Genomic DNA, 26511 nt, shown 5'->3' with positions numbered 1-26511 from the left:
CCCCATGTCCTTTTGCCCCTGCCCATTCCACCATCAAACCACCCAGGGATGGGACATGCACAACCTGGGAAGCAGGTGGGGGGGCACCGATCGTGGAGACCCACCGAGGGACAGGACGTGCACGTCCCTGGGAAGCATGGCAAAGGAACGGAGCAGGAGGAGCAGAGCATTGTCTTTTGCAGCTATAGAGAATTAAAGAGACAAAAACATGGACTTTTAAAGATTGTATTCTCACATTATTATTATTATTATTATTATTATTATTATTATTATTGAAATTCTTTATGATCATTTTGGAATATCAACATAACATTGTTACCATTTGGTGGATATCGTATATGTAAACTTTCAGATGTTTTGTACTTGAACTCTTATCAGCTCCATTTAGCATGGCTAATGGTTAGGAATTCTGGGAGTTGTAGTCCAAAGCATCTGGAGGGCACCATGTTGGGAAAGGCTGCTACATTCATTTGTTTTCCCATAGTTACTTTTTTCCAAAGAAAAAAGGGTAACTTCTCTCTTCCCCCAGGACTGTATTTTTGTGTTAATGGGACATGCATGCTCTCCAGGTTGCTACCTGGCCATTTTAGTCATAGCTGAAGGGAAATACTTGAAAATTTCCCAATAGTAGGGACAATTCGCCCTACTGAAATGAAATGGGAATTGTACAAAATCACAGCTGCTATAGAAATAATTAAAGCCACTTGCTAAAAACTGTATACAAATCATTGCTGGAGCTCTTTTTTGCTTATTTTTCTATTATTTCTTTTCCAGACAGTTTACCTGTCCAAAAGCAGGAGGTGATGTTCTGGACTGCACAAAACCACGGCAGGACAATGACTGATAGCAAAAGACAGCAAAAGGGTAGAAGTTGAAAGAACCAAGAGGGAAATTAACACATGAATAAGAGAAATTCAAACATGATAATGATTTGCTATTCATTTTGGGACAGAGGTTACAGGATACTGGATCAAAACTAGTGCAAAAATGGTATCAAGGGGAAAAACTGGGAGAAAACCCTCACATAATATAATAGCTGCACAGGTATATAATTTGATACAAGTGAAATCCCAATCCAAAATGCTTGCACTGGCTTAACACTGTGATAATCCCCTTAAAATGCAACATGCCACTTTATGAAATTGCACAAGGAAAGAGCCGAGGACATGTTATTATCCCATGTTATCCTCACACTAACTCTATGAAGTCAATTATTCTGAGAAACAGTGAATAGCTCAGGGTCACCCAATGTGCTTCATTGGGGTAAATGCTTATATACACACCATCTCAATTTGCTAATGTTGCTTTGATTACAGCATTATAGCACCTGCCTTATTTATCTTCCTCCTTCATCACTCCTATGCAGTAGCAGTCAAGAACCACACAAATCCCCTCCTGTATCTGCCACTCAGTGATGACATTCAAGAACTGGAGCACATACTCCCACCACACAGTCTGGGAATGACTGTAATGATAGGAGAGGTTTTGCCTGCTCCTCTCCTACACTGAATCTGGAAACTCCAGTGTAACTAAGGGCTTCACCTCACCAGTCTTTTTATCCCGCAATTTACCAAGTCTTCTGCTTCTGGATTCTTTGTGGGATTAAGATCAGCTCCTTATAGGTACTGACATGTGCTGCTTTGCTATATATTTCATTTTACAGCCACTAAATGGCGCTGTGGTTATAGCAAAACTGCGCCATTTCACATGGCCATGAAAGTGGATTTACATTTATTACTGCAGTACCCCTAACCTTTTAAAAAGCAGGATAAAGGTTAGAAAGTGTGGGAGATGCTTTGGAGTTTGATGACATTGTGCAAACTTCCATGAGTGACCAATCACGAGTGTGCAGTAAAAGCCTCATGCAGAAATGCTCTAAGTAGCATATTCTACCAAGTTTGAGCAATTCACATATTTAAATTGAGAATGTATTTCCCCATCCCAGAGATATTCGCTTTTATCTGTCACTCTATCCTTTTGGGATGTCATGTAAATCGCTTTCAGGGATTAATTCTCATTTGATCAAACTATAGGCAAAGCACCTAACTGATTTAAATTTCTAAGGAATAGTACATAGCATAGTAGCACTACCAGCAGGCTTATATTTGACACAGAAGGCAAAGTGCAGCTAGAATCTCTGAGACAGAGGAGGGATTTACGTTTCAAATCAATGCCAAGAGGCTAACCTTGAGGGGATTCACTCTAAGATGTTTGATACTCCCACGGCCAAAAGGCACCGCATTCGTGGCTGTGTCCACTTGGAAGATCAGTCTGAGAAACTTGTTTTTGGATGAATGAACCAACTGCATTATGTCCGAGTTAAGTGTGTCACGATTCTTCTCAAGAAAACCTATGAGTAAGAAACTAGATAAGTTCATCATTTCCACTTAATGCCAATAGTCTTATACTCAAAATTCACTGCGACATGTTTTTTCCTTAACAGGAGCCTTTCCTATGCTGTTAAACTGAATCTCTCCACCACATAGCTTTAGCTAAGTAATTAGACAACCGCTTATCAATCAATCATCACCCTGATGGCATTGATTTGTAGGATTTATGAAAGAGAAAACTTAACTGATGGATGATCATCTCTTTGAACTGATGGATGATCATATGCAGGGACACAGAACTGTTATTACTAACGCACCTGTCGACTGGTAATAAACAACACCGGCAAAATGGTTGATACCAAAGACTGTATCATGAACACTCCTTGGCGGAAGGTAGACTTTGCTTCTGACATGATGAGAGTTGATTTTGTTTAACATGGTTGTGTCTGTTCCCTGGAAACAAACATAATAGAACATGAGATGAAACAAATCACATTCACTCTCTGTATGTTAATATGCTTAAAATGAACAAAGAAAACTTGTGCCAAAAGAAAAACAGATTCCAAATCCGATTTGTGACAAAGAGTGGTGTATCCAAACTGCAGAGAATCCTCACCCTTATTAATATAGAGCAACAGTGATTTAAAATTGCATCTTACATCCATTTATCTGGGAGTAAGCCTCATTGAACTCAGTGGGACTTCTGGGAAGGCATATGCAGAGGATGTACTGGAAACAAAGCCCTATGAGGTGAGACTGAAAGAACTGGGCATGTTTAGCCAGGGGCCCTTCCACACGCCGTAGTGAAGGCGCGTGTACTACAGCCTGAGGAGACGGAGGCGGAGGCGGCTGGGTAATCCGGGCGCGTCCTTGCCGCTGCCGCCGCCGCCTCCCAGCTGGCCTCCTGCTGCCGGGATAAGAGCGACCCGGGTTGGAGAGCTTGGCGGAAGCGGAAGCCAAGCTCTCCGACCTGGGTCGCTCTTATCCCGGCAGCAGGAGGCCGGCGGGGAGGCGGCAGCGGCAAGGACGCGCCCGGATTACCCAGCCGCCTCCGTCTCTTCAGGCTGTAGTACACACTATCGTTTTGGGGACGTAGTTGGGGCGCATGCACGCGTCTTCACTACGGCGTGTGGAAGGGCCCCAGGAGAAGAGAAGGCTGAGGGAGACATGATAGCACTCTTCAAATACTTGAAAGGTTGTCACACAGAGGAGGGCCGGGATCTCTTCAATCATGTTAGCCAGGCCAACCTTCCGTCACCTTCCTTTAGCTCCGCCTGTTTTAGTCTGCGGCATACTCTAGGATGAGCTAGCCTTGACGTGCCCTCTCCGTCGGAAGAATACTGATTTCCCCCAGACTGTTTGTTGTTAATGTTTTTAGAGATAAGGTCTGGAGGAGGTTCATTTTCAGCTGGTGAAGAGACCATGAGAGTCCCCTCCCCCACTCCCCGTATAGGCTCTTCTCCTTCAGAATATGATTCTGACTGATCACCTGAAACTTCTTCCACCAGCCTAAGGCGAACAAGTCTAGTCATGACACAGGTACTTGCACCTTACCTGAGCACAACTTGCTAATCACAACTTGCATAGCAAAAAAATTATAATCAAGACTTAGTCGCAAATCAATATACTACAGAAAAGTATATTGTTGTGGTTGTTTAAAAAAACCTAGCCAACCCAACTATTCTGCTCTTGACAATATCTGTGAAACTGAAAAAGATGTACCTTTGAGAAGAAAAAAAAATCTATGGAAACTGAAGATAATGTTATGAAGGACTCACATAATGGGAAAAATACTGTACACAGGGCCACCCCACAAAAGCTAATTGCAAACATGTACTTTAAAAATATAACCGCTAACAATGTAATATTATACGTGTCTACTCAAAAGTAGGTCCCTTTGCGTTTAGTGAGACTTACTCCCAAGTAAGTGCACATAGATTTTAGCCTTAGAAATCTGTAATTGGTTGTTTCCTAGTACCTGATTAAAATGTAAAGGGCAGGAGGGCTATTAGCATTATGTCTGTTGTCAGAGTTTTTCCACAGAATCCAGATGTGAGCTCCAGATGTGCAGTTCTGCCTTGTAGGAGCCCAGAACAAAATGACACTCACCTTAGGAAATCTGCTTTCCTCATCAATGAGCGACACAATATTCATGGGTTTGAGTGCAATCACTTCCAAAGCTGCCCAGTTATCAGTGAAATCAATGTGATTCCAGGTTATGTGCTCAGACAAATATTCCTCCTGCTCCAATTTGAAGATGTTGACCACAAAGAACTGCTGGAGGTGCTCATTGGCAAAGTTGATGCACAGCTGCTCAAAACTGCAGGGACACAATTATTTATTCTAAAAGTTTATACTGCCCTTCAATAAAAATTCTCAGGTTGTTTACATAAGAGAAAAATACAAAAACTATTAAAATGCAAATGTTACAAACAAGAGAGCCACCAGCACAGATATATCAGCTTTACACAGGACCATGTGTGTGCGCGTGCATGTGTGTGTGCATTTACGTAGCATTAGGTGATATTTTATATTGTGTATTTCACAATAGCATAATTTCTGACTTTAACCACTGGCCAATCCCTTTAACAAAGAACAATTCCTGATGCCTCAGCTAATGCAATCATGCCTCAGGTAATGCAAAAAGCTAATATGGTCTGGATAGTTGTGGATGATTTTATTTTGTTACATTTTTTAAAGAAACATGAATGACTTCCTGGAATTAATAGGTGCAAATCCAGCTCTAATATGTATTTCAGTGTGATGTTGCATCAGTATACATCAATCTATTGTTACAGAAGCATTTCAGATATGTTGGCTGTCTGTCACGTGCTTCGTGCACTATGAATTTAATTGTCATTACCCTGAGACCTTGGCTCAAGAATTCATGGAAAGCTGCCAGGAACGTCATCAGTAAGGCTCTTGACAGCCGCTGAGGCACAGGAGTCATGTGCTTCCTCCATTGATTAAAAGGCTCCCTGTCACTAAGGAAACATGCAAATACTTGCCTGATTGCCATGCCACCACCCAGATGACTAACCCATGAAGGTACCTTTTAAATGGCCAATCCAGAGGCTTTCAGGGAAATTTGGTTCAATCCTGAGAGATAGATCGACAGGCTCAGATACCACCTGGATGACCTTAAATGATACCTTTTGTTCTGAACATTGTGCCATGCAGCTCTATATAGCCAGCTAGCTTTGAATCAATCAAATGGCCAAAAGAGTCCCTCAATTTTATTTTGAGTCCTCAGAGCCAAAGCATTGTTCCTTTTGTTCTGATCCATCTTGGGTTGAGATTCAGATTTCCTTTGTACTCTTTGTTTTGAACCCTATAACTGTCCCAGAGTTCGGGCAGTTTTCATTCTTCCTGCTTAGGCATCCTTCAGACTGGTATGTCTCAGCTCTGAGAATAACTTGACGTATGATGTGCTTTATTATAGTTCCCTGTGGCTCCTTCCCAGTGTAATTCTCTACTCTACTTTGGCACCTATCCCACATTTCCAAGGCAGGATCCTCCACTTTTCCTACTGAACCACCTTGGCAGCATGTTTGACCAGAGAGCCATTTGCCTTGCATACCCAGGGAAAACACTTTGCCCCCTGGTAAAGGGCTCCATTGACACAGCACAACCTGCCAGCTCCAGCCACCCATTCTGGTGCTTTGCATGGGAATGAGACCTTTGTGTGAGTTGTCAGCTCTGTGTCCAAGGGGAGGTGGGCATACAGAGCCTAGAACATTGGCAAGTGGCTACTAAAACTCTCAAGCTGAATGCAAAATATTTTTATTCTTTATTGAGAATACCAAGGAGAAACCCCTCTTTAAAGACTCTAATTATTTTAAACAAATTGTGGCTCCAGAGTCCTTAATAATGGCTTAGTCTCCATTTGATCTCCCTATCCTCACCTGTTCAGAGGCCATCCTTTTGGCTCTTTCTGAACAATTTAGTACTTCAGAGGTTTTTGAATTAAAAACAAAAAGCAGAGATATCCAAGGATAATCTGCGCCCAAAGCATTTTTTAACTATTGGAACTCGCCAAGAAATGAAGTTCTTTGAGTTTCCCTTTATATAATTATAACCGCTCCTGCTTGGTTTTCTTTATAAATCTATGAATTTCTTCCCCTGCAGCCTACCACAGTCGCCAGCTCCTGAACTCTCTTGGTTGCATAGGCTTCCAGTCCATGGCTTTGACATATCCATAGCACCATTTGCCACTCCTTATTTGGCAAACACTAATTTCCCCAATTTCCATCTTTTTCCATCACTTAGTTAGGCTTATTAGAAGTAGTATAGAAGGTCCATGTACTGGGGCAGGAGTGGGCAACACATGGCCAACGGGCCACATGGGCACCCTTCCCTGCCATTTTTGTGGCTCCTGCCTCTTCGCCCTTGCTGAACTTGGCGCTGAAATTCTGGCAGTGGCCAAAATTGTGGTGATTTTCCATTGAAACGAGACATACAGGATGTGTGCATCTAATTTACAAGCACAAATGTACTTCCCAAACTCTCCCAGAAGTTAATTTGTGCTTGTAAACAAGGCATGTGCACCCTCATGTCTTGCTTCAATGAAGCATCACTGTAATTTTGGCCACTGCTACAGCGGCAAATTTGAGACCAAAGCAGCACACCAATCCTCAGACATTTCTCGACCATGTGCTAGAGGGTTGGAATACTAACCCAGGAGTTTCTCTCTTCTGTAATGAATGTATTTGTGTGTTTTGAAAACAAAGGTGTTTGAGGATTTTAATAAATGTTTGAGCTAATTTCACCAAAATTAGAAGTAGCTATTCCCCATTCGTAAGAGCATACTGCATATATCCACTCTGTGAGCCCACATCTCTGATTAAAAGCCCCCTTAGACCCACATTCATCATTGCACAAGTACACATGTAGGACTGAGTGTGTGGGGGAATGTGGATGTGCAACAACGCTATCATCCTCAACGAGGCAAATTATTAACTGAAATAGAATTTCCATCAACGCTAATGGTGAAAATCTGCTTCAGACCTGGGAGTGTATTTCTCTAACGCCTCTCAAAGAAATTAATTTGGAATGCCATACCTGTTTGAGTTAAAATTTTCAAAGCCAAAGATGTCCAGTAGCCCAATGGACCTGCACATATTTTTATGTTCTTGAGAGGGTGGGTTGTAAATTGCAGCATTGATCTTATTTACTATCCAAAGGAAGAGGAGGCCATAGATCCCCTGTGGGTAGAAAAGAAGTTTGTAGGCTTTGTGCTTTACACAGTAAATAAATCCACTGACAGCAAGAAAAACATGTAACATATACCATGAAGGATTGAACCCATTACCTATGGATGGGCAAAGCCCATGAAAAGGAACATTTCCCTCTTGATCTATGTAGCTCTGCAAGTGGAAGCTACATGAGAGTCAGAGCCTTTCTACATGAGGCTTTTATTGTGCGCATGTGATTCCTCACTCACAATACTTTGTGGGTCCTTCATATGATGATGTCATTCTCCAAGGCTTCTCCCATGCTTTGCAACCATTAATGCATTTTTTTTCTTAATGAGGAAAGTCTAGTATTTTTCTGTGTGGCGTTACAGAATCCTCATGTATTTGCGCAATTCTGCTATAACACTGAGCCACCTAGTGGCTATGTAATAGAACATATGGAAAGGCAGAGAAGGAACCCACCCCCAAAAAACATATGTAAAGGAGCCAGAATCCAGAACAGAAGCTTCAGTAAAGGTGTGGGTTAAAAGATTCATATTGAAAAGCCCTCACATTTTCTTAGTGGATCAAACACAAAGATAGGAATTGCAAACAGAACACTGTTTGGAGAATTTTGTCCTTAAGACTTTTTTTTAGGCTTTGAAAACAGTCACAACCCTAAAAATAATAATAACTGAAAACAACACGTGGGGAGAACTGTTAATCTACTTCACCTTTACAAAGGCATCTCTCACATCAGCAGCTTGGGCCACACTTAGTGTCATAGAGACACTTTCCCCTCGAATAATGATGGAGTGGTTTGTAAGGCTGCTTTGGAGTTCTCCGGAATCCACCTGTAGGAGTTAATAATGAATCACATCAGTGTATGTAGATATAGTACATTTGGCAGGAAAGAGAGGTATCTACTTCAGAAGGTGGGATAAAGTGACATGTTAACAGAAAGCAAAGCAATGACTGGTATCCATGAGAGCTCACAATGCCAGCCCTCAGTGGCAAGGGCAACACAGTCAAAACTGGAGACAGCAAGTCTTTGTGCCAAACTGAGGTTGCCTGCAACACATTGCAGAGAAAAAGAACTAGGAAAGAGACAGTGTAATGTAGAGATTAGTGCTGGACTAAGACCTGGGAGTCTCGAGTTCAAATCCTTACTTAGCCATGATCATAATCTCTCAGCCAATCATACAGGGTTGTTTTTGAGGAGAACGTGGGGCGGGGAACTCCTTGGAAGAAATGTAATAATATTAATGTGCAATGCCAATACCTCAAGCAGTTTGGTTGCAATGGAAAAGTGTGCAGAATCCAGCACAGCAGAACAATCCAAGTTTTCACACACAGCAGCTAGTTAAAAGAAAGAGCAAACCTTAAGAAACATATAAAGAATGCCACATGCTTTTTCTCATTCAAGAAGCTGTTAGGTTAAGGCAAAGAACAGCATGAGAACAAGATAACAGTCTGCACAGGACATTGTTTGTGTGCTCCTGCTCCATAACATGATGCATTGTTTTTGGCTGAAAATGGTCACTGTCACTGAAGATGGGGCAATCTTCTTACAGGTAGATGCAGTATAATATATAGACATTAAGAACTGGTAGCAGTTAAATAATAACGTAGCACTTGTGATAAAAGGAAACTTCAAAAAGGACACCTGTCACCCCTTTTCCCTCACTGCTTCTCCCACAAAATGTTCATACCTGCAGATCACTAGGGGGGAAAACATCTATGCATCATTCATCATTTTCTAGTTTTTTTCACATATGAGCAATGTAACTGTATTGTAATAACTGTATGAAACATAGCTTTAAATCACCAGATGTCTTTGTAACTGACATGTATTTTTTCATATCCTATTATAAATATCATAAATCAATGCATTCATGTTAATAATATGTATGGTAAGGAGTCCCTTGTTTAGAATAAACACATCTACTACTTCATTCCAGTTCACCTTTTTCAGATTACAAAACCTTGTTTTCTCCTCCAGATAGTGTTGTATCTTTATCAACCCATACTTTTCTCCAATTTGATCTTTGTGTGTGTGTGTGTGTGTGTGTGTGTGTTTATATATGTATCTGTGTGCACACACCAAGCTTACCTTCAAATTCCACATTCCCCAGATGCAAAATGGCTGCCAGCAGTTTGCTTATGTCCCAGTGCTCAGAATCAGAGAACATTAGGATCTTCATAGCAGAACGAATATGAGCATATTCCTTGGCATCATTACGGCCTTCACAGGAAGTGCATTCACCCTACAAGATACCACAGTGATAATGAATGATTAAGGTTGCTGTGAGGATAGACTAGAATACTGTTGAGGATGGAATGGAAAATTCCCTAGATATGTCGCTCTGAGCTCCTTAATGTGTAATTTATTCAACATGTAATAGGTAAAATTAGTTGCACCCATTTCCCATGTGATAAAAGGCTATGAAACTAAGTAGCACAAACAAGTAGGAGACGAAAGAGATAAAAGGGCAATTTACCATAGTGAGGTAAGTGTACTCAGAAGCATTGCCCAGATTCAACATCTTCTTCTGTTCCAGATTCATTCCCATTAACATGAAGTAAAAGATGTGATAGTTCCTTTCCTCTGGAGCCTAAAATGATAGAAAGACTCCTAGATCAGAGGTGGGCCTTCAGTGTGGCCTCCACCAATCCTGTAGCCACCCCCGCACTGCTGAAATTTGGTATCACAGGAGCAAAAAAAAATCGCAGTTTACTGTTATCATTTGGCAGCAAACTGCTCCAGAAATTTGAAAGTGTCAAATTTAGCTTGTTTTCAAGCAAAATGTGGCCCTTAGTAGCTTGCTGCCAAATTTCTGCAGCTACCGGCCAACGTATTTTCCAATGCGGGTGGTGTGGTGGCTGAAGTTGGCTACACTATGGGTGGTGTGGTGGCCACTGAAAGTTGCCCATTCCTACTATAGATGTAACTAAAAGAGGAATGCTGCCAAGATTAAATTACCTGGCGACACACTCGAGACTTCTCCAGAAGAAACTGTTCTATCCGGGCTCCTTCTATCACCCCATCCTTGTTGAAGTGAATGTCAATGTATTTCCCAAAGCGACTTGAGTTGTCATTTCGAATGGTCTTGGCATTTCCAAAAGCTATAGAGGGTGAGATGGCATTGTGAAGCAAGACAGACAGGGAGGGTCGCCCTTTGCTATCTGATGTCACTCAGAACACTGGGATACTCCACAGTAAAAAAAGCTTTTATTTATTTAGACCAGAGCTTTCCAAACTGTGTGTGGCGACACGTTAGTGTGTCGGCTGCAGTGTGTAGGTGTGTCGCGCAAATGTAACGAGAAACCTCTGAGTCTATGTGAAATAAGCAATACCAACTTGCATGCATTTTTACGCAGCAAAGGTGCCGATTAGTATGATGCACTAGTATATTCCCCTTCTGTCGTATCCGTGTACGCACACCACGGTCGAGGGATCATACAGGTACTGCGCATGCGCAGTATGCATAATTGAGTCGAAACAGCTGATTCCGCGTCACTTCCAGTGATGCAGCTGCACCTGAAGTGACGCGTTTGAGAAATTCCATGGGCCTAGTTTTTTGATAGAACACCGTCTCGACCGCCGCTCGATTGCAGCTTGACAAAATTAGTTCATTGTGAAAAGTTACGCGCGGCCACTCAACGAAAAGCTGCCTACTCTTCTCTATCTGTAGGTGTGTGCAACGCGGGATTGTTCTCTCACTTTATCACTGCGGGAATGGAGTGCTGGTGCTGTTATTTTAATGTTTAGTTACTGTTAAAACTTTATAATACATTCACACAGATTTATTCATTAAATTGCAGTTGAATTACCCCTAAAATAAATAAGTTTCTAATTAAGAAAAGAAAAGCTGGTGAAGATGACGTTTGCGATGAACAAAATGTAGCGGCTATAGAGGAAACTACGCAAGAATCAACTGTTGAACGGTCTGTATTAGTACATAAGAAGTGTGAAAGAAGGAAATTTTGAAATGTTTTCCAAAACTGCTGAGTGCGAGCTAAAATGTGATATCAGCTCGCTAATTGTTGACCATTTAACATTGCTCGGAGAGAAAGTTCATCATTACTTCCCAAATGTTGAAATCCAAGACTATGGGCCTTGCTAGACCATGCCAGATAAGCCGGCAGGGAGGTAGGGTGACGGCACGCTAACTTTAGCGCACGTTGCCCCACCTCCTAGACACATGACGCGCAGGGACTATGGAAGCCCAGCAGCGTCGGCCATTTTTTTTTGTTAAAGGGGCCACGTGCGCCCTGAAGCCGCCGGACAAGGTAAGTGCCGTTTTTTAAAAATTAAGCCCCCTCCGCTCCTGATCCCCCACTGCCATCCCCAATGCCTCCCTGGCCACTCTTTCCCCGCCCGCCCTCTCCCCGATGCCCGTGCTGCCTGCCCTCCCTCTCCCCGATACCATGCCCGTGCCCGCCCTCTCCCCGATACCATGCCCGTGCCGCTCTCCCCAAAGCCATGCCCGTGCCCGCCCTCCCTCTCCCCGAGACCATGCCCGTGCCGCTCTCCCCGATGCCATGCCCGTGCCACTCTCCCTGTCCCAGATGCCATGCCCGTGCCGCTCTCCCCGATGCCATGCCCGTGCCCACTCTCCCTCTCCCCGATGCCATCCCGGTGCCCAGCCTTCTACCCCCCCCCTCTCCTGCCAGGTCCGGCCTTCCCCTCCAGCCTGATGGGCACAGCGCTCGTATGAGCGCTGTGCCCAGTCCGTGGCTTTTCCTGGCTACTCGAAAGTAAGCGCGTAGCCACAAAAAGCCACGGACCTTGCTAGACGTTCCGCAGCCCCAGCCTCAGGCCGGGGCTGCGGAAAAGGCGCACCATAAGTGACTTCGCTTATGGCGCGTTAGGGGAGGCTTCAGCGCGGCCTGACCACGGATTCCCCTGTGCGTCATCTGGACGCACAGCAGGGAAACCGGGCCTCACAGCGCGCTAAGGCCTCATCTAGCAAGGCACTAAGATTGGATCAGAAATCCATTTCTTTCAACTGGAACGAGGAACTTTTCACTTATTGAAGAAGAATTGGCTGAAATAAAAAATGATTGAAGTCTGTTAATGATGTATGAAGATAGCTTTTGGATTCGCGTTTCAAAAATGCATCCAAACATAGGTAAAAAAGTGTTAAAAATTCTTCTGCAGTTTTCTACTACATACATTTGTGAAGTATCCTTTTCAGCAATGACAAACTGAAACGTGGAAGCTTAAAAATGCTTGAATGACAAAATGCGAGTGTCTTTATGTAATATTCCACCAAATATTCAAAAGCTGTGTTCATGCCATCAACCTCATACATCTCATTAAAATGGTAAGTAGTTATTGCTGTTATTCAATTTTTTTAAATTCTTGCACATATTTACATATTGTTACTCATAAATGACAACAATCTTGGAAATGTATGTTATTGTATTACAAATCATATATTTTAAAAATATAAATGAAAGGTTTTCATGAGATATGTTGTGTCCCCATACATTTTGTTATTACTATTTATGTATGTGTCAGTATCTCTTATAAGGAGTTAGTTTAACCTTCGGTTTGCTAGTAAAACTAAGTTACTGTGTCGTGAAATGATGTATGTCTAAAGAGTGTGTCACCAACATGAAAAGTTTGGAAAGCTCTGATTTAGACTTATAGCCTCCTTTGTCCCAAAAGCTTGAACTGGCTACCATCTTAAAGCCTTTTGCCCACTTTTTAATATTTAAGTGGAATCAGCTAAACCCACATATGTACATACCATTTCCAGTTTCTTATAAGTTTATTTCAATTCCTTATGTGCATTATAACTATGTTTCTTATAAGTATATAAATACTTTCTCCCTAATCTTCCTGCCCTACTGAACATCCACACATACATGTATTGTTTGAATAAGGCAGACAACAAAACAGAAAGATATGTAAGCTCAGGCTGAGCAGTCAGTTTCTACACTGTCGGAAGGAATCAATTGTGTATTCCAGGCCTACATGCATTGGATTTTATATGCATACATCTTATTCAAAAAGGGTCAGGTGCACCTGATGGGCAGGGCAGAAAAGCATGATCTTACCACATTTGGGAGAAGACTGGAAGTATCACCCAGTTCAGGGCATACATGTGTAAATAAATTGCTAACAAAACAGAGAAGGCTACCTTCTAAGATGGGATTGGCCTCTAGAACCTGTTGCTCAATCCAGGAATGTTGGCCACTAATTGCAGCTAAAAACTGCAGTATCAGTTTTGTGCTTTCTGTCTTCCCAGCTCCAGATTCTCCACTGAAATAAATTTTTAAATTTGATTAAATCGTTTATTAGCTCTGTTGACCAAACAGAATAAAAAGTGATTCCACGCCCTGCCCCCACCCCCACAAATTGTGAACAGCTGTTATCTATGTTTTGATACCTCAGTCTATACATGTGTTTCTCATCACTTGTAAATCCTTGACTGATTTTGATTATTTGCTTTTTTAGAGTAGTTGTTTAAACTTTCAATAAGATGCATGGTATTACACCATCGGAGCAAAGTGCCATAACAAGGAATCATATTGTTCACATTTTTACTTAAATCTTCCTCTGTTTTCCCTTAAGCCTTTTGAAGATTTAGTCTTCTTGGTACAACATTAAACATTTTATACCACTCCTTGCCCCTTACCTGATAACACAACATTGGTCTCTTTTATTTCTCATCATGTTGAAATAACAGTTGTCAGCAATGGCAAAGACATGAGGTGGCAGTTCTCCAATTCTCCTGTTACAGTAGAGTCTGATTTGTTCCATGGTATATAGTGGCAGCACTTGATACGGATTCATGGCTACTAAGATAGAGCCTGTGTAGGTCTAAAAAAAAAAGGTAAGATATTTATATCATGAATCCTAAATTATAGCGCAACAAAATCCTAATCACCTCATGCTCTGCTCTTGGAGGAGAATATTAGGAAAAATAAAAGTAGAAAGTAGAATGAACAACTGAATCTATTTGATGCCCTCTACTTTTGAAGCCTGACTTGAATTACTGAGAAGTGGGTCAATGCTCAAAACATAATTCACAGCAAATAAAAATATTGTTCTCCTAACTAATTGCTAACAGTCAACAAGGATTCCAGGGGAACATTTAACCAGAGAACTATGTTATCCCCAGACAGAAGAAAAAATAATTAAGGCCTATTTAAGAAAACCATAAAATCCTCATTTAATTCAATAGCATGGGACTCTACACGGAATCCTACGAGGAAACATGGAAAGGGAAGCCTTCTGCCTTCCAGCCTTGGTGTCATTTGGAGCTCTCCAGGGTGCTACCTGCTTTGCTTGTTTGCCTTTTCGGAACTCAGCCTCTGCTATTTTGCCTGACTTTGCTCTTTTCTGTTAATCAGCTGCATCTACTTTCGGTTACGTCGCAGAATTGAGATCTGGGCACTACACAAGGAGCACTTCCTTTCCACTACATAACATCTAGGTGGCACTGTGGTATAGATGGAATACACAGATGGAAATTGCACTTTCTTTTGCTTTCACAATTAAATGCCGCATTTCCCCTGCTCTTAAAAAAAAATTGCTGAAAGTGCTGGTTTTTGCCACCCCTTTGCTACGCCAAACTCGGTTTTTTTTCTGGAATCACCCCTCATAAGAATGGAACAAAATAACTATAATGCCTGAGTGCAATAGATGAAATATTCCTCTTTTTAAATTATACCACTGAAAAATAGTATATATTCCTCAATATTGAGGAAATAATTGAAGAATTATAACCTGAGATAGTAAATACTGGTATTGTACACAGTATGTATATAACATGGAATATTTTCTTAACAATGAAAAAGTGAGTGGATTTTACATTATTTATAAGTATTTTTATTGTTTATTTATTTATTAGGCTCCTTTTCCACTTTGCATTCAGAATTCCCAAAGTGGTCAACAAGATTAATAAAATACAGAATTTCCAATAAAATACTTACATTATATATACACACACATACATATAAACAAACTTTTTTTTGTACAGTTTTGTAGTTCCCCAATGAAGAGCTTGTAAGGACTCCAAACATATCAAAGATTTTTAGAGAAGTTGTATTGAAGTTATTTACAAGTATGTTGAGAGTTTCCCTCTTGACTGAAGTGGAGTGTGACATCACTTCATGACAATTTAAGAGAAAGTTAAATTATTATTCTCTCATCAGGGGGAGGAGAAGGATTGGGGCTCTCTAAATCTAGAATTTCTGACCCGACAGAATTCAAGTTTGCATTTCACATTACTATTTGAGAATCAAATGTAACTTTCTCACTCACATAGATTTTGTTCTGCTTGTAACGGATAAGGAGGTTGTGCACCATGCCAGCTTCATTCAAGTCTCCGAGGCGTATCATATCTTCAACTCCTTGAATGGAGGTAGGATGCATTGGTCGTACAGTACCGATGTTCCGAGCTGTGATCCAGTGTTCCTTAAACACAAATGCTTTTAACTAATCAGCTTTGATTTATATACTAAGTCAGCTAACTCCTGAGAAGTAAACCTTGAGACATATTAGCCCAGGGGTGGAAAACTGCAGGAGCCATTTTCATCCTGCTGGAACAACCCATGGGTTGCACTCACCCTCTGCACCCCATGGTTTACCACCAAAATTCAGTGCAAACCACAACAGAGCAGTAATTAAATCAAATTTAGCTAGTTCTCAAGTTCCATAGAGGATGTGGAGACCTAATGAGGTCAAATTTAGGTGGTTCCCCACCACCACCACCACTACCACAAATTGCAGCAGCAGCAAGGTGATGGGGAAGGGTCACCAGGGAACAAGCCATAGATTGCAATACTTTCAATTGTGCATTCAAATGCTACTAAAATTATACATTATTCAGATATGGGCTTGTGGTTTATCCCATTACTCTTCTGGCCATAAATTGCAGGGATCTTTCCAGCCGAAGGATATCTGGATCTGTGTCTGTGTTCAGATCTAGTTCTAGATCTATAGCAGTATATCAAACATTTGCATGTGCTGAATAAACTGTTGTGTAACCTACCTTGCCTTCATCATCCTCCACCAAGTGACGTCCTGAGTCTGAAATCTTGACAATGGCCCCAATGGGCACATTAAACTCACTGCCTGAAGGGGATTCCAACCATATATGTTCACCCTAAAAAAAAACTATTATGAGTACTTCTTGTTGCAGAACTGATTCCTCCTACCTGAGAGTTATTAAGTTATAGGAACCTTTGGCAGGATCTACACTACTGCTTATAACGGTTTATAATGGTTATGACAACTGTTCAGGCCCAGGACACATTACATATACAGTTTTTATACCATTTTAAAGGTGTTATATCCTGCTTGGTGTAGATTGGACCATAATAGTTATTTATCTCAGAAGAATTTTTAACCATCTTCAATACTTAGAAAAGCATACTTCTATAATTTAAAAGCTTATGCACAGTACCCCAAAGATAGGGGGAGAGTTCTGCTGAGTTCTATGAGCCTTTCAAAGGAAAGGCATTGTGTTTGTTGTACACACCTGGAGAAGGTAAAAGGGAGCAGAGAGAAAAGAACTAATTCGATAATGTATACATTCTATGAAAATGGAAGATCAATAAAAATAAATATAAGAACTTAAACCCAACTATTCAGTGCTAGGGGGAAAGCAGGCAATCTTGAATTAGGATAGCAACACATCAGAATTGACAAGGGCTGCGTAGAAGCATTCATACCATTGTTCATTTGTTTGTTTTTAATCACTAGGCTGAGATGGGTGAAAACCCTCCCTGAAGTTCAAGGATGAGTGAACGATTGGGCAGGAAGGAACTTTTCTTTCTCCGAAGTGGACTGAGATTTTTTTTTTTACCCTTTAAAAGTAGCTAAAGCCACTTCTCCAAGCAATGCCTTGATGGTGCCTGGCATCCAAGCATAACTATGCACAAATGCTCCTGGGAACCGAGAGTCATTGTGGTATAGTGGTTAGAGTATTGGACTGGGACTCAGAAGATGCAGGTTCCAGTCTTGGCTCGGCCATGAAGCTCGCTAGGTGACTTTGGCCCAGATGCTGACTGTGTTCAGATGACATGAGGGTGGTTAATAAACCTTGGTGGTTTATTAACCATCTGTCAGGGATGCTTTAGGGTGGATTCCTGCATTGAGCAGGGGGTTGGACTCGATGGCCTTGTAGGCCCCTTCCAACTCTGCTATTCTATGATTCTATGATTAACCATCCCTGTGCTCCTCAGCTCATTTCCCTAAGTACTGTCACTGGGAGTTGTTTCTAGTGACATCCAAACTTGGCAAGGATGAGCGACTGAGGTGGTTAATAAACCACCCAGAACCCATCCTCTGTTGTAGGATTGCTGAGTGGTTTGTTAATCACCCAGCCACTTACCTTCACCAGGTTTGGACATCGACAATCTGCGCCTAGTGAGGGTAATTAGGGAAATGAGCCAGCATATGACTGGCATGCCCTGGGGTGGTTAACAAGCCACTGTGGGTTATTAGCCACCCTGTCATGTGAACCAGGGCATTGACTCTCAGCCTAACCTACCTCACAGGGTTGTGAGGATAAAACAGAGAGGAAGAGGACCATGTAAACCATTTTAGGTTCCTTTCAGGAGAAAAAAAGGTGTGATATAAATGTAATAATGAAATAAATAATAAATAAAAATGATATCATTCTCAGGGGAATTTCTGGGAATGATGCTACATAATGAGATAGTGTTTCCAAAGGCATTTGCAGGTTGATTTTCAAATTGCTTGGCTAGTGGGTAGCGTGGGCTCCTGTAGCTTTAATAGTTGTAGAGAAATGGGAATTTCAGTAGGTGTCATTTGTATGCATTCAGCACCTGGTGAAATTCTGTCTTCACCACAACAGTTAAAGCTGCAGGTCAACCTAACTATACTATGTGCCATACTTGGAGCCATATGGCATCAATTGTGTGAGAAACGGCTGGAGTAAGCTCAGTCAAATGTGAGGGTCATTCTTCTTAATGGTGCATGATGCAATGACACATCTGTCTGTGGAGGACTGCACTTTCATGGGGGTGGGGTTTACATTGTGTTGTGCATGCACAGGTGTGCAGCAGCAGAGGTGTGAAGCAGCAGGTACAGGTTAAAAAAATAGGGGAAGGGAAAATGTTTGCCATCACTGCAACACAAAATGGAGGACACTGCACTTTCTCCCCTCATTCTACCCACTGTTGGCAACTCCCAGCTGGAAAGGTTATAATACTGCAAAGGTAGCACACACGTCAATATATACCAGAAAGAACCTACAAGAAGATTTTTAAAGTGATAAAATCAGTCTCAAGAAAACCAGAATATAACTGTAGAAACAGTGCAAGCATATTGGGTTGAAGAGTCTGCTATGTGTTCGCACAAGCAAGTCAGGGATTTCAATGACAAAATGAACTGCTCTTGTAGACCACCACCCCCGGTCAATATCATTATCACTTTGTCATTCTAGAATATTGGTGCTATTGAGTATCCTCTGACTCCCTTACATACTATAAAACACATTACTATAGAATAGTTTACTAGCAACCATTGTTATTTCTGTTCCCTCTATAAAGTATTTTATTAGTTTACCTACACAAACTGTAAAAATATAAGCAGAGCAGCTGTTAAGTATTCCATGAACTCATTAAGCTATGGAGCAAATTGTCAGACGAGTTTGACATCAATCTCAATGAACGTTTTAAAAACTATTTCAAACATCCACATCAGGGATGGCATGGGCCCTCCCAGGAAGCAGGGTGAAGACCCTGCCTCAGGTGGCAGAGCAACAGGAGCAGCAAATTGCACTGTAGTTCAGCTGAGGTGGAAAAAGGAGATCCTTAAAAAACTGGGCAGAGGCACTTTCCAGAATGGGGCTCCCATTCCCTGGAAGTGCCCTGCCTGATTTTCAGGTATGTCTTCCTCCCCCTTCAGCCCCTGATGCCACAGCCCACCCCCATCATCAGGGACTCTACATGACTCCCTATTTAGAATTTTTCAGGGGGCTGCTGTGGGAAGTCCACTTCCATCATTTCTGTTAAGTATATCCAACTCTGGATCCATCCCACAATTTCCCAAGGCTGCTTCTGGTTATATAAAACAAAAGGTCAGCGGAAAAATACATACAGGTGTCTAGGACTTAAACTATATCATCAGCCAAACACATGTCATATCAAGACCAAGGATTGGACTTACTTTTCTGAGAACCACCATCCTGCTTCAAGGTGACACATGCAGCCTGTGCTCAGAGAGAGAGAGAGAGAGAGAGAGAGAGAGAGATGTCACAAGGGGGTGAAAATTTCCAACAAAAAGAAGAGAAAAACGGAATCCAATATGGACCTAATACATGGGTTACAAAGTTTAGAGATAGGCCAAGTGTAATTCTTTATATGGGAGATGGAAGGGTAGCAGGTGCGATTGAGACCAGGCCCAGAAAATATATCTAAATAAATTTTGTATACCTATGACGCCAGATTATGTTGTATGTACATGTACTTGCTGACTTTAAAGGTCTAAATATGTTTTAGCTGCACTGAAAATAGCTTTATTCTAAAAGCTGGTGTCTGTACGCCCACCTGTAAGAGCTGATAGAAAGATCAAAACAGGCACCCTGTTGCCACTGAGTCCATAGGGGTCCATAGGGCAGAAAACTGGAAGTGGAAAACTAGATTTTAAATTGTTGCTGAAACATAAAATCACTGGTAGATTTTGCACTGCGAATTGATCTCCCAGTCTTAATTTCCCATTTGCGAAGTGGAAAAATAATGATGATGTACAAGGAAAATATGGCAAGCTCTATAGGGCACATCGCATATTAAAAGTGCTAAATGACACACAGTAATAACGTAATGTTAATTCATAACTCTAATAGAGTAATTATATTTTTAAAGCATGGGGAATTATTCACAATCATTTATAAAAATTATGCCAATATTTAAAGTCAGTTTTAAAGTAGTAAAAACAATAACTGCTCCTGGAGAACAAGAAAGGAAGAAGCTGCCAGGGACTGGGTGGGATGGAAGAAAAATCGTGGTAAACAAGCAGAGTCATCTTTTGCCTTCTTCACAACATTCCATGCTGCAGGCACAAGACTGGCCTACAGCTGCAGTCACAACTTAAACTGAATCATAAGATTGGGATTTTTGATATAAAAAGGTGCAAAGAAAGCCACATTTTTAAATTAAAGAAGTAACACAGTAACATCCACAGGATTCATTCAAAAGCCTTGTGCCTGAGTGTCTATATTTAGCATTATTATGTCTGGTGGATATAAAATATTATTTCCTATGTCACCTTAAACGCCCCAAAGGAAAATTTTGAACACATGCTCAGAAGAATACTCTTGGTTATTGCAAAGTTGCTTACTTGCCCCCTAACACAGGATTGCCAGCTTCACATATTGATGAGTAAAACAAAATTTGGCTTAGGAAAAAAAAATGCACACATTTTTGAATTTATTTCCTTGATTCAAGGATTGAGATGCACAGGCAGGCCATTTACAACCCTTCTGTGCGGAAGGGATTCTAGGTAGCAATTACACCTTTGTTGTCGCTTTTCGAAACCAATCAACTTCAAGACAAGGTGAAAGAAGAAAAGAAGAGTGTATTACCTGTCCAGAAGAGTGGTTGGGTAGCCTGGCTTCCACTTCTCTCTTTCACAGAAGTAGAAAAGAGAGATATGTGTAGAAAGCCGGTCATGAAACCAGGGAAGAACTCTGCCCTGAAAAGACAGCCCTCTGTTACATGAGGAAGTAAGAAAATGACTGAAGTCCCTTTCACAGTTATTTATTACAGGACTTTGTCCCCAGTTCAGAATATCTTCTATTTCTGCAGCTCCATTGTAGTCATGGTGCTTGATGAGAGTCCCTGCAGTGTTAGGCTCTCTGTTGCATGCTATGATTAATTTCTAAAAGATATGTCGAAGGACTATGAAGACAAAGAGTGTTGAGAAATATGTCAGTGAGAATAAAAGAGAATTATTATAAAATTATATGGAGGTGGTACCTAACCCCGGTTAGATTAAATAAGATAAATAAGCAGCTTTCAGCAAATTGTTGGAGAGGTTGTGGGGAAAAGGGAACGTATTTACATATGTGGTGGGAATGTAAATATGTGCAAAAGTTGTGGAAGATGGTGTTTTCTGAGACTGAAGAAATTGTTGGAATGAAGATAGAAGAAACACCAAGAGTTGCATTACTCTCACTATATGAAGATTTAAAATGTAAAAAAGAAATTAAGGAATTGATAACAAATTTGCTGACTGCAGCAAGGTTAATTCTAGCTAGGAACTGGAAGATTCAAGGTGATTATTGTATTGAAGAATGGTATAAAGAAGTATGGGATATTGCTATTAATGATAAATTGACATGTAATATTAAAGTGAGAAGAGGTATAGCAAAAACGAAAGATTTTGAGGTAATTTGGAAACAGTTCCTAATATTTGTGTTGTCTAAGGGAAGTGGGAAACCACCAGCAGAAGAAACTATGAGATTTTGGAAACAGGACTAAGGTCCCGAGGTGGGGGGTGCATTTTTACGTTAAGTATGATTATGTTAAAAAAATTAAGCGGGAATATATGATATTAATGTGATTCAACATTAATGTATTATGTTGTTTTTCTTTTAATTGTATTGATACATGGTTAAGTATTGAAAAATAAAAATATTATAAAAAAAAAGGCTCTTTTAACTAGAAACTCAGATGGAGATGCTTTTTTTTAAAGGAAAACAATAATAATTAAAATTTATAGATAGCCTGTGTGATGTAGTGGTAAGGGTGTTGGACTGGGACTCGGGAGATTCAAGTTCTAGTCCCCATTCGGCTTGGGCCAGTCACTGACTCTCAGCCTAACTTACCTCACAGGGTGATATTGTGAGGATAAAATGGAGAGGAGGAGAAGGACTATGCAAGCCACCTTAGATTCTTTGCAAGAAGAATAAAGGCAGGATATAAATGTAACAATAAATAATGAATAACTATTCAACAGAGGTATCAAAGTAGTGAATATAAAATGTAATACTATCAAAACAACAACAATATATAACCATATAACACAATAGTGAAAATGTTTGTCATTGATTATCATCGGAGGCAATCACCTTGCTAGAAGTATTTCCGCAGACATCTTTTAACAACCCACTGAGGAAGGCCTTTGAAAGGACACAGGCCAAAACGCATAGGGCTTTGAAAGAAATAATTTCTTGCATCCTGAGAATCTGTTTCTCCTTTTTTCTGTCCTGAACTGGATGCTCTCCTCCCTTTGGTTTTTCATCTAACTGAACCATGTGATTTTTGAGCACAAGAGCCACACGAGACACCTGGGGCTTCCTAGATGAAACAATGTCTGCAATAGATGCCCAAAATTGCAGAACCAACTCAGAGTTGGCTCGGTCAAAGGATGTAGACAATGTGCTTCAGAAAGTGACAGCAAATGAGAATTCACTACCTGGAACTACTTCCGCACAGAAGAGTTGTAAATGGCTTCCCCTGTCCATCTCAATTATTTCCATTAAACTTTGCCCTGTATTTTGTGTCCTCCTACCAACACACAATAGGATTATGATCCTTCCATCCTCTGGCTCATCTCTTCACCTTGCCCCCACCGATTATCGCCACCAGCAGCCAACCTTCACAGATAAAACAAAAAAGGACTGCAAGATAAACAAAAACCATTTTGAATAGAATATGGCCAGGCAGAACATTGGCCAACCATTTGTTATGTTGTGGTGGGCCGGTAACTAATCTGTGCACTGCACCTATAGTGACTGTGCAATGGGGTGTGTGGGTGGGGGAAGCTGTCCCGGCCAGCAACACAGACATTATGATAGCACCTGAGGGACAGCAAGCAAACTAAGAACATTTAGGAGGAATGTAATTACTGGTGACTGAGTGAAAGAGAGCCCATTTATACCATTATCAATCAATAGTGATGAACAAATTAATTAGTAATGTGCATGTTGAACTGTGTAATGTTGAGTGACATTAATCCTGCTATTCTGGAGAACAGAAGTTCATTTGTATGAACATAGACAGAATTTCTCAGCAGCTTCTTAATTAATAGTCTGCCATCGGGATAAAAGAGCTTAAATAGCACATGGGTCTTATGCTGTTCTTTCCTTCTTTCTCCAGAGAAAATTCACAATAGTGAATAAAGGTTTACATCAGTCTGAATTGCAATTCTGTGGCTCTGGAACTCTGCAGTTCTGGATATATCCCTCTACAGCTACATGTTAACTTCACATTACGTACCTTTTGTCTTCTGCATCTTTCCTTTGACCACCTCTCTTCACCTAAGCAGATTTGTATTGCTAAGTCATTGAACACTAGTAGGGGATAAAGACGAGAGAGAGAGAGAGAGAGAGAGAGAGAGAGAGAGAGAGAGAGAGAGAGAGAGAGAGAGAAATACATACCAACAAAAGATCTCAGATACTTCCTCAGTTTTCTTGAGCATTTTATCTTTAGCTCATTCAATGCTGCTGTAAAAAGAATACAATCAGGATGGTTGGGTGCATGGCATTGAACATCTACACACACACAAACCAGAAAGGCGGGGCTTTTTACTCTGGGTGTTACAAGGTAGGTCATTCTTTCCTGCTGTGCAATCTCATTACAACCTAAGTGACATCCATCCTTTTCTTTGGGATCCAGCCAACAAAGTATTAAAAGCACATACTGTAGACTATTTTGTGCCAAGATCTGGCTCATCAAATCCAAACAGATAAACACACACAACAAAGAAACAAACAGTACACGTTCATAAGCACTCCTTCAGAAGAAGAAATCATAATCACCAGCGTAATAAGTATTTTTCTTATAATGACAATATTGCAGTATAACTTCATTAAAATATATGCCAACCTCACTTACTTACGTACGACACATACGTAACTATTTGCAAACTATGGTGCTTGTGTCCTTGGGCACATAGAGTAGGCTCAAGCTTTAAAAACTTCTGAGAAAAGTTCTAGGGCACTGTTATCAGGTATGTATGCTAGGAGCACAAGGGATTGCAATGCACAAGGTAATCCAGTACCTACTAGTTGGCATGAGGCTGAATGGATCCAGCTCTAAGAAGGGTCAGTGACAGCCCTTCTGCCAAATGTTCTGGACCTCTTGCTGCAGATACCTAACCAGACAGAAGAAATGCAGAAAGAGGTACCCTGTCCAAACAATATCCACCATTCCTTTTTGATGTGCCTGTGAAGCTCCACCTTACCCAGATGGTAGGGAAGAGTGAACTTTTATGTATATCCAGCTATTTTGGTGCTTTGTGTGGCAGTGGGAGGGTCTGTCCTAGATGTAAGTCTTAGAGTGCTTCCAGATGATGCTTTTATTTTGCATTTGTCCTGCCTCATTCACAGTATTTTAGGGAGGGCCTAGACATTATAAACTGTTTTGTTGCTTTCCTGCTACTTGTACCTTTTTCCTCTTCCCTTAAACTTGCCTTCCAACCTTGAGCTTCATAAAGTTTCTTAATTTAGAACCTGAGGTTTGACTACATATTTTGACAACCAAAGCTACATGTCAGTGGTGCCAGAAAAGCCGGGCAGAGGTCCGGGACCACAAATACAGTGTCTCCCCTCCCCAACTCAGTGCTCTCCCCCCCCCCCGTACCATCTCCCCCCTTACCCCCTTTATTTTTAAAAACTTTTTAAACTTTTAAAACAGGTTGGGCACGTTGCCACATGGGCAGGGGTACACGGCACAACTGCAGCTTTGCTCTGCAGTGCCCAAATTCTTCTAAAAGTTAAAAAAGAGAAAAGGGGTGCTGCCTGATAGGGAGGTAGAGTAAATGTGTGGGGGAGAGACTAGACAGAGAGCTATGCTGGGGGAGAAACATGCTGGTGCGGGGAGAGAATACTGCCCGGGAATATGCGTGTGACCTCCCCCTGACCTTAGTGACTTGTTTGGGGGTTGTTCAAGCCAGGAGGCAACACCCACGTTGGACCCAGACTGCTCTCCCATGCTCCCGATGTCAACCCAGGAGAGATCAGGAGAAAACAGGCCAAACTCACACACCAGTTAACAAGGAGTTAGTTGGTTTCCCCCAGTCCCAGAATGAAAACCCACTTCTGTCACTTTGACTTCCTCATGCTAACAGGATCTGGTGAAGTGAATTGAGAATAGGGTTGCCAGAGGCCAAGAAGGATAGGGCTTCTGCACCTTTGAGCTGCGAAGAGGGTGAATGCATGAGAAGCGGCACTTGGTGAAATGCCCTTTTCCACACACCTGTGAAAGGCGCAGCAGCCCAGTCCACTTTTGTGTCTGGTCACCCTGAGACAGGGGGAGCAAAAGGAAAGTATGGAGCTGCAGACAGATTGCATCCTCCAGCAGCCCAGCACAGCAGGATAGATGTTCTTCTGCAATGGCATCACCTTGGTGCGGGGCTGGACTTGCAGTCAGGATGGTGGGGAGTTCTTAGGGTGGCCTTTTCTCACAAACCAAGGACACTGGCATGGTGGGGAGGGAAAAGGCTGTAAGAACCATATAAACCCAAAACACACACACACAGTGTTATTATTTATCATAATTTATTTATTAATTGTTATAGCTTACTCCACCCTGATAACTGAAGAGGGTATTTTTGCAAGTAAAATGGTTGTTCGGGTTAATTCACTCACACTTATTGAAAGTCAGGTATGTGCAGGAAATGCACAAAGGACTATGGCAAGTGAGGCACCTTCAGGGGCCTCTGAGGTGATTAGCAACTGGCGAGGACTGTGGGACCTCTTGGAAGATGCACTGCTTTTAGGGCTCAGTCAACACAACTGCTCAGAGTTTTGGGGCCCCAACACTAAGGAAGGCCTCCCTATACACCAAGAAAACTGCGGCTGTGGTAGAAGAGAGGGCCAAAACTCATTCAGAACAAAACCCAAATTAAACTTCAGAGTAGCTCTTGGAAGCCAGGTTCCAGTAGTGAATGGGGCTGAAGGAAAAAAGCAGGCGTTTTATTTAAAACATTTTCTGGCCACCTTTCAGGGCAAAAGTCCATGGACAGAGGTTTATAATAATAAAATACAAGTTTTCAATGGGGAAATGCATTAAGC

The 26511-nt window shown here is 41.4% G+C and overlaps 1 protein-coding gene across 1 annotated transcript in view; it reads right to left on the bottom strand.

Annotated features, from left to right (window-relative positions):
- The window catches only part of MYO7B (myosin VIIB), a 75985-nt gene extending 56306 nt beyond the window's left edge, over positions 1-19679 (bottom strand). The window contains exons 1-15 of the mRNA XM_063132425.1: positions 19662-19679; positions 16516-16629; positions 15786-15938; positions 14155-14339; positions 13657-13778; positions 10488-10630; positions 10006-10119; positions 9618-9771; positions 8787-8863; positions 8239-8358; positions 7392-7534; positions 4440-4650; positions 2648-2783; positions 2187-2350; positions 784-840 (exon numbers count right to left, since the gene is read on the bottom strand). Of these exons, the coding sequence (XP_062988495.1) occupies positions 784-840; positions 2187-2350; positions 2648-2783; positions 4440-4650; positions 7392-7534; positions 8239-8358; positions 8787-8863; positions 9618-9771; positions 10006-10119; positions 10488-10630; positions 13657-13778; positions 14155-14339; positions 15786-15938; positions 16516-16629; positions 19662-19679 (1911 nt within the window). The remainder of the gene's footprint in view (positions 1-783; positions 841-2186; positions 2351-2647; positions 2784-4439; positions 4651-7391; positions 7535-8238; positions 8359-8786; positions 8864-9617; positions 9772-10005; positions 10120-10487; positions 10631-13656; positions 13779-14154; positions 14340-15785; positions 15939-16515; positions 16630-19661) is intronic.
- Between the last annotated feature and the right edge of the window lie 6832 nt (positions 19680-26511).

Source organism: Elgaria multicarinata, chromosome 8, assembly GCF_023053635.1.
Source record: "Elgaria multicarinata webbii isolate HBS135686 ecotype San Diego chromosome 8, rElgMul1.1.pri, whole genome shotgun sequence".
NCBI lineage: Eukaryota > Metazoa > Chordata > Lepidosauria > Squamata > Anguidae > Elgaria > Elgaria multicarinata.
The sequence above is the reverse complement of the archived record's forward strand: the minus strand, read 5'-3'. Positions and strand labels throughout refer to the sequence as shown.